Genomic DNA, 8662 nt, shown 5'->3' with positions numbered 1-8662 from the left:
CTTCACCCCAAAGCACAGAATGCTCAGTCTGTACACAGACCAACGAGTGCCAACGAGTGATGAAATCTGCAAAGAAAAGTGGTGGGAAACATGGTGGGTTTCCAGTCACCTGGAGAGAAACCTTGAGAAACCAAAGGAAACCTCATGTAAAAACCTGGAGAAATTCTGGTGAGGAACCAGGAAAAGAAACAGGAGAAACCTACAGAAACCTATAGAGAGTAGAGGAGACCGGGTGAAGCCTGGAGATGAACCAGAGAAGAAGCCTGAGAAAGGACTCCGCACTGGCACATTGTAAATGCCACCCTGCACACCTGCACGTGCTTTCAGGGCCGTCCATGGGCTCTGTAGCTCTGTCAGTGTAAAGGCTGCAGGTGTACATAGGTGTAGGACACTGATGTGGGCAAAAGGAGTGGGACTCAGCAGGTGTGTCTCTGACTGGGAGCACGGGGGACGGTGAGATACCACGGAAGCACAGAAAGGTGCCAAGATGGATCTCTGCTGCTGGACATTCAAACAAAGCACTCAGATAAAACTGTTTCAGCGATATTACCGGCTTTATGTGAATCTCCGCATATGACAGCTTGCAAAGTGCCTGAAAAGCCAGTAATTGACTGTGAAGTGAGGAATGCCTGTGGTTTTTGTTTTTAAAATGCGAAGAATGTGCGCAGGTCCTTATGAGGTCTGGCATGGTCGAGCGATCATCTCTTTAAAGTGTCCTGCGGGGTGCAGCCGACAGGTCCTGTGCGATACAGGTACATCCACAATTTACGGTTTGCAGCTGTTCAGGGGCAGCAGGGGTAAGCGCTGTGCTGCTTAAATGAATCCCCATGCTTTCCTGCCTCCAACTTTGTCCCTAGTTTATGAAAGCTAATAGATGGGGTGACCTGGGACTACAGCAGGAAAGGAAGCGAGCTCGTGAAAATCTATAGGCAGATCGTAAGCCCTAAGCCCTCAGAAGTGTGGCCAGAAATGGCGGTGATGGAATGTTCTGTCACCATGATGATGCGTCGCCATAACGATAGCCTGTCAGCCAATTAGAGTTGAGAAAAAGGGAAAGCCTAGCATCCCTGATCAGCTGAAAAGATAATTAGTGCCAGGACAAGTAAGTCTTGAAATTCTTTGTACTATCTTGGAAGTTCAAGCACACACACACAGTCAAAAGTGAAAAGTAACAAAGAAATGTCAACAGAGTATTTTGTGCTTTATTGCATATAGACTTTAAAGTTCAGGGTATTTGCAAACAGCATTATAATCCGTCAGAGGTAATAATAACACACTTCAATATTGTTCCTTCCAGGAGAATGGGTGTATGTTGGGGAGAGGTGGGTATGACAAGTGCTTTAAACAGAGGGGCTTCTTCTGAGAGGCACCCAGCAGGTGTCCTCATGATGACAGAGGGTTTGGAGGTGCTGTGTGGCTGCACAGCCGCCCTGCTCCCCCCCCCCCCCCCCCGCCAGTGCACCTCATGCAGGGAGGAAAGCAGCATGCAGTGCGTGTAGAGGGGAACTCCTCAGCCTTCAGCCCCACTCAGAGAAAACATCTACCCATTTAAGCAGGCACCGTCGAAGCTCTATCTTATTTACATGCCAACGTTTTCAATGTGCATAAGGAGAGGTTTAACCCAGGTCTCACAAGGTGGGCCAAAAAACAGGAGAAAAAACCAAATTCAGCTAAAGCAAAGCCTTGCGGCCGATGAACGGAAGCTGATAAAACAGAATACATTCAACATGCAATGGCAAACGAAAACTGGGACACATAATTCATACTAGAATTTTACATGGAAAAGTGTTCCAGTGTTCAAGGCAAATTTGCCCTGTCACTTAAACATATCATCGCAAGGCAGTCTGAAGGGTATGTAAGATATGAACATACATATCTGTTCATAACCTGCAGTGTAATCTGCAAAGCCTTGATGGCCAATATAACGTCATTTCCCGATTAGGCCATAAGGCAAAGATAGCAATATACAACAGCCAAGGCAGAGACAGGTCTGTAGAGCATGGATCTGTAAGTCATCTTTGGGCCACATCAAATTCTTGTCTTCACAGTAATGTGCAAACATGATTAATATGGTATTTTCTTTTTAAATATCTCAGCATTGTTCCTTGAAGATGTGACGTACTGTATGCATAAACACAATATACATTACCTCTTCAGATTCCCATAAATATTTCATATTGAAGAGGAAGGTACATTTCACCTTAGGTCCGACTAGGCTGGAGTGGGAGTTACAGTTTTGCCTAGAGGAGACTTGGAATGATGAACACAATATCTATACTCCTGATCACCTACACATAACCATGCTATGACATAATCTATGGGCGAACACTTCATTCCTGTGTATTAGTTAGCCATTCAATGTACTGTATGCTAAAATATGATCAACAATACAACAGCATGCTCCAAAAAGACAATATATATATACACACATACCTAATGCACAATAATCACTTTAGACAATGATGAAAATCCAACCTGACGTGTCCTGGGGCATTTCGGTCGGTGAGATGGACATCTGTCAAGTGTGAGCTCACTATCTAAAGTGCATACATTCTTTGAGATGTATCACAATCATCCATAACATCCAAGGTTTGAAGCTTGAGCAATAATTTCACCAAAAGTAGAATCCTTTGGTTTATGAAAATCCATTATTGCCAGCTTTAGTAATTTTTCCCCTCCAGAAGAAAAAGGCAGGAAAAACTGATATTAATAGATATATCAAAAGACACAGCAGTAAGCTTATTTACACGCTCTGTGACTTGCATTAAGTACTACAAAATGGCTGAATGGGAAAACCTGAAGGAGTATTTTTAAAGAGACTGCTGATTTCCAGGCAGGTGTCTCTTGGTCTGGACCTGCACAGGCACTGGGCATAGCAACTGTTCTACCACACTAAACAATTAGTCTGAGAACACGATTATGTCAATGAGTTTACACTGCATATTTCTCATAAATGTAAAAACGTGCATCTTGGGTCTTTGGCTGCAGCTGAGTCCCGTAACGATTAACAGTCGTCATCACAGAAGGTCTAGCTTGTAATTTTGGTTTCCTGCCAACCTGAGCTTGTGTGGTTTCTATGATTCTGTACGCCTTCTGATGAAATCTGAACGGTGTTCTGAATGGCTGTGTGAAGGTAACATTGCTAGGGGTTGACTGCTCAGCAAAGGAAGAGCTGTGATACATGGCTAAGGCATACATTTGAGGTACAGTTTGCACATATAAACATACAAAGCACATCAGACATACATCTTTAGCAAGGGAACAAGGGAATATCACAACAAAGGCCATTTAGGTGAATCCTACACAGCTTTTCTCCAGTAAACATTAGAACTTAACCATCAATAATAATAAAAAATTATATAAAATAATAGGCTTCTGTCTGGTTTGCTGGTGGAGTAAGGCACTTCTTTGGCTAACTGCTTCTGTTAGGAAACTTTAGCCAAATGAAGCCAGGTGATTTTAAGTCCTACAACTGTGACAGCTTGTGATGAAGAAGTGATGTTCTCTGGAAACTGGGTTTGTTGAAGTCTTTTTTTAAGGCAGATCATTTGGTTTTCTAGTCTTTTGTGTTTTTTTTTCCTATTTAAATATGAATTTCAGTCAATGTCACTTTCAAAAGCATGTTCTCCTTGGAAACTGTGCAGGCTGATGGGTCCCTCAGTCGTCATGGAATGTGAGGGAGAGAAGGGCATCTTCAGGATTCAGCGCGTCGTCAGTGTGACCCATATATCTGACACGCGATTCCTTTCCCTTTTCCTGTGCTTCCTGTGTCTGGCTTGGTGAGGGCAAAAGTTCAAAGGTCAAAGGTCATGGACAGTGAGGCCACCACTGATGGTCCTACGCATGGCTGTGAACTGAGATGCTGGAAAGGTCGTTCCTGATGATTTCATTAACTGTGGAGACAGGACAGAAAACATCAGTCTTAACATATAACCAAGACCTTCAAAACGTTTATTTATGTAACTGTATGAATAAGCATCTTCAAAGCAAAGGGAAATAACAACTGGTCAATTGGCACAAGAACCTTTTATGGGGAACTGTATTCTAATTGCTACTAGTTACTCACCTTGGCTATAGTCCTTCCCACATTACTATCAACAGTTTGGATTCTGATTATGACTTGCTTGTGGTGACATCATTCCTTCACCAATGTGAATTATAAACACCTGACAGGTCACCTGACCACCACGTATCAGTCTCACATCCACACTGAAAGCATCAGGCAGCGTTGATCACACAAGGCCACTAATGTGACAGTGAAGTTTTCTACAGGCAGATCGCTGACAGGGAGCCCCATGTACTCTGAGGGGGGGGGGGGGAATGTGCCTGATATAAAGCAAGGGAAACCCAGGAGACTAACCCCTGCCCCGCGCCCGACCCGGAGACGCCGGCTGCTCTCCCACCTTCCTGCCCCGGGGGCCAGCTAGCTGGGCCCCGGGGACCCCCTGATAAGTGACAAAGAGCACAGCACTGCCCCCCCCCCCATCCCAGCTGCTGCCCCCCAGACACACAGCATGCCCCAATGACTGGCACGCTGAGGTTTCAAAACCCAGACACGCCTATTTAAAAGAGTTTTCCACTCTTTTTTTGACCTTTCTTTGACCATAAGTTGTGAAAAGTTATACTCTCAAGCTTTTAATCATATGAAAGCTGCTGTCTGTTTACTGCAAAATGGTAAGATCATCTGCAGAAATGGAAACAGTACATTGATTTTTTTTCATGTTACATGTCTTTAATGAGTTTAATACAAACTTTCCATGTTTGCGATGCTCAGCTGTTCGATGCAAATGGACTCTTGCCATTTGGTACATGACATAATCTGATATTATTCTTTTTAATTTTATTTTGGTGGTTCCACATGGTACGGGATGGGCCTTGTGGTGAGGGAGTTAGGGTAACTTTGTCGTACCTGAAGTGGTACCATCATGCTGCATGTGCCCAGACAGGCAGAGACTGACCACCAGTGTAAATACAAACATAAAGCATCGCTGTCAGTACTAACATAATAAATAGAAAGCGCAGCCAGCCTGGTGGGCAGTTCTGTCACATGGAACCAGCTGGGATGTGAGGCCTGGAACTTGCAGCTACTCTGTGAATGCAGTGCTGGCTGCAGTTCTGTCATATGGAACCAGTTGGGTTGCGAGGCCTGGAACTTGCAGCTACTCTGTGAATGCAGTGCTGGCTGCAGTTCTGTCACATGGAACCAGCTGGGATGTGAGGCCTGGAACTTGCAGCTACTCTGTGAATGCAGTGCTGGCTGCAGTTCTGTCACATGGAACCAGCTGGGATGTGAGGCCTGGAACTTGCAGCTACTCTGTGAATGCAGTGCTGGCTGCAGTTCTGTCACATGGAACCAGCTGGGATGTGAGGCCTGGAACTTGCAGCTACTCTGTGAATGCAGTGCTGGCTGCAGTTCTGTCTCTGGCTGCCAAACACATGCATTATCTCATATCTGTATGCACGGCAGCATGTGTGGGGGGTTGGGGAACCACGTTTTTTTTTTTTTTTTAAACTTTTTGCATTCTGTCCTCTGTTGTCACTCACTCTAAATACTGCACAACATCTACGATGCTGTTATTGCTCAGTCTATGTAAAATAAACTGAAATTCTTTGATAAGTTGAACTGAAGATCAGGTTTCATATTTTCACCTTGGCAGCACGAAGAATCACAATACACGTATGTACGGCTTTCTAGTGTGCGGTTTGAACAGAGAAACCACAAGGTGAAACACGGAGCTCACATCTTAGTAAAGCACAAACACCTGTGCCTGAATAGCAGTTAAGACATTTTGCAGCTTACAGTGACAGGACATCTCAGGATTTTATCGTTTATCTGACATAAATCCTCCTGACACTAGCAGCACAGCTCTAACAAAGTTTATGAATTTTTCCTATCTACAAAAAAAGTAAAAAGTGATCATTTTATGTTTTCACATACCCTCATGGTGTCTTCTGTAAACCTCGCACACCTACATACCAACCACAGTGTTGTTTTTCTGTATCATTTAATATTTTCCATTTTCCCCCTCGAGTTTTCCACTGATGTGTGTTAAAAAAAAAAGAAAGCAGATTGTTTGAGCGATGCGACACCGCTATGGGAGGGACTTACACCCTGGTTCTGCGTCTCTGTCAGCACCAACGTCAAGCAGGCCAGCCACTGAAAGAGGATGTGGTGAGCTCTATAGACCACAGCCATTTTTTGACACGTTTATTTAGAGAAAGCTAATGGCATTTGCGATTCTCTATTCTTATATGTGTCTTGGGGAAAAAGCTATTTTTGGCACCTTAACCTCTACAATTAAACTGACTTTTTTAATCACAGTACTAAGAGGTAACACCAGAGACAAATGTGGTATTCAGCAAGCTCTCTGGTACAAAGAGGTGGACCATGTTTGGCAAAGCTTTTCATTGTCTCTGTGCCTCCCCCATTTCACAAATTTTTCTAATAAATGTCAAATGTGATGTTTTTATTCAACGTCTCCGTGGGCTCAGTAATCTGGAGGCAAATGTCGGCTCCCCATAAGCTACAGCTCAGAGGCCAGACCTTGGACTGACTAGTTGCGTTGTGAGGTGGATGAGGAGGTGAAACCTGGAACCAGCCTGCAAATCATGGCTAAAATTAATGATCAAACAGTGACCCATTGCAGCCCAAGTCTTTTATATGAATCCATGGGTTTCTTAGTGGCATAAGGGTTTACATTCTGTTAATGTTACTTTGATTATTATTATTATACTTCCCTGTGGCCTTGACCAGGATGGACAATGAGAAGACGATGGACTATTATACATTTAAATGTTCCTAGGAAAAATGAACTGGGCATGGACTGCATCATGCACACACTGCCTGATGTTTAATGAGGGATCTAATTAAACCTTCTTAAAATACCTGCCTTCCTGGCTCTTCAATAATGAAGAAGGCCCTCTGCGTGCCTTTAACTAAGTGTTTTTCTTCGTTGTGCATGACAGTGTGACACCAGGGAACACTGCAGAGCAGTGGGTGGGCCGCCAGTTGATGTCTGAGGCAATGTGACCCAGGGCAGTGTGGCAGGGGCACTGCAACAGGGGGCAGTGCGATAGAGGCACTGTGGCAGGGGGCAGTGTGGCAGGGACACTGCAGCAGAGGCACTATGGCAGGGGCACTGCAGCAGGAGCAGTATGGCAGGGGCCAGCACCATTCCTGTTCCTATGAATTTCTCGAGAAGGAGCGCTCTCTTACGTGACATAAGAGGCAGAAGTGGAGAGTCATATAGGGTCCCCATACCAAATACCTTCTTCCTGATGTAACAGTGTGCTGGAAGATACTCCTCCTCAGGCTCCAAACTCCCTCACCCCAGGCTTTACATCATGGCCATAATGGCACCTGAATAACGGACCGTCCCATTTTAACTGACAGCTCAAGGCAGCTTTGAATTAACTGGCAATACACTCCTACTGTTACAATGTAACTGGCCAGCTATGAGTAACATTTAAAACATTTAATGTGCAATATAATTCAGACCTGCATTCTGTACTGGGCATCATAGTGCATGTGATTGTTAGTCCTCTTTGATTTGAATTTTGCTATAAAACCACTGATAGCTGAACTGATTCAAAGTACAGCCAACAAGAACTCCAAATAGTACATGTCTTTTGAATATAGACCTGCATATCAGTTAGTTAAGATCTAACCAGTAAATATAAGGCGGATTGTTGTGTTTGGTGAGCAGTGCGCTAACAGCAGCTAAATGCTAAGTGCACATGGCACTGGGTATGGCTGCACTGGCTGCTTCTGCACTGCCATGAACCTCCATCTCTTACACATGGCACTGGGTATGGCTGCACTGGCTGCTTCTGCACCGCCATGAACCTCCATCTCTTACACATGGCACTGGGTATGGCTGCACTGGCTGCTTCTGCACCGCCATGAACCTCCATCTCTTACACATGGCACTGGGTATGGCTGCACTGGCTGCTTCTGCACCGCCATGAACCTCCATCTCTTACACATGGCACTGGGTATGGCTGCACTGGCTGCTTCTGCACCGCCATGAACCTCCATCTCTTACACATGGCACCACCTTGAAACATGTTGATCTTCCCCCCCTTAATGCAGGCATTAGATGCTGTGACTGTTTGTGGAATTGAATTACAGTTCCTTGGAGACATCCTTTGCATTAACGGCTTGGTGAATAAACAACGTAGTAATGGAAAATTCAACGGCATGGGTTCCACAGAGAGAGAGAGAGTTGAGAGAGAGAGAGAGAGAGAGAGAGAAGGAGGGAGGGAGGGAGAGAGAAAGGACAATAGCAAGAGAAAGTATACTGTTAGACTGTGCCAAGAAAAATAAGTGTCTTTCACTACCTCAGGTCATGTCAAACTAGCAGCTTATTTCAGGGCTTTTCGTTTTCACAAACCTGCCCCACCATCGGCCAGCTATTTTTGGAAAGTGTGTGACTGACACATGAGAAAGGCGCACTAATAAAACGGCAATAAAACATGCCATGCATCTGGAAAGACCCGTCAGGCTGTACAATGTGGGGGCAGATCCTACAATTTCCCTGGGTGTGGATCTCACGTTGGCACGAGGCAAACAAGCCCCCCCGCTTGCTCCCACCGCCACCCGGGTCAGAGCCCATCCAACCTGAGTCATGTTTTCCCAGTATTCCCAGTGGGAACTGGGCTG

General features: G+C 44.9%; 1 protein-coding gene across 5 annotated transcripts in view; it reads right to left on the bottom strand.

Annotated features, from left to right (window-relative positions):
- Positions 1-1180: 1180 nt before the first annotated feature.
- Positions 1181-8662, bottom strand: part of LOC111845775 (nuclear factor of activated T-cells, cytoplasmic 1-like) — a 63768-nt gene continuing 56286 nt past the window's right edge. For all 5 annotated transcript variants that reach the window (XM_023815444.2, XM_072716894.1, XM_072716893.1 and 2 more), the window contains one exon: positions 1181-3893. In XM_023815444.2, the coding sequence (XP_023671212.1) occupies positions 3838-3893 (56 nt within the window). In that variant the 3' untranslated portion in view covers positions 1181-3837. The remainder of the gene's footprint in view (positions 3894-8662) is intronic.

Source organism: Paramormyrops kingsleyae, chromosome 9, assembly GCF_048594095.1.
Source record: "Paramormyrops kingsleyae isolate MSU_618 chromosome 9, PKINGS_0.4, whole genome shotgun sequence".
Classification (NCBI taxonomy): Eukaryota; Metazoa; Chordata; class Actinopteri; order Osteoglossiformes; family Mormyridae; genus Paramormyrops; species Paramormyrops kingsleyae.
Note: the sequence above shows the minus strand (reverse complement) of the source record. Positions and strands in the feature narration are given on the sequence as shown.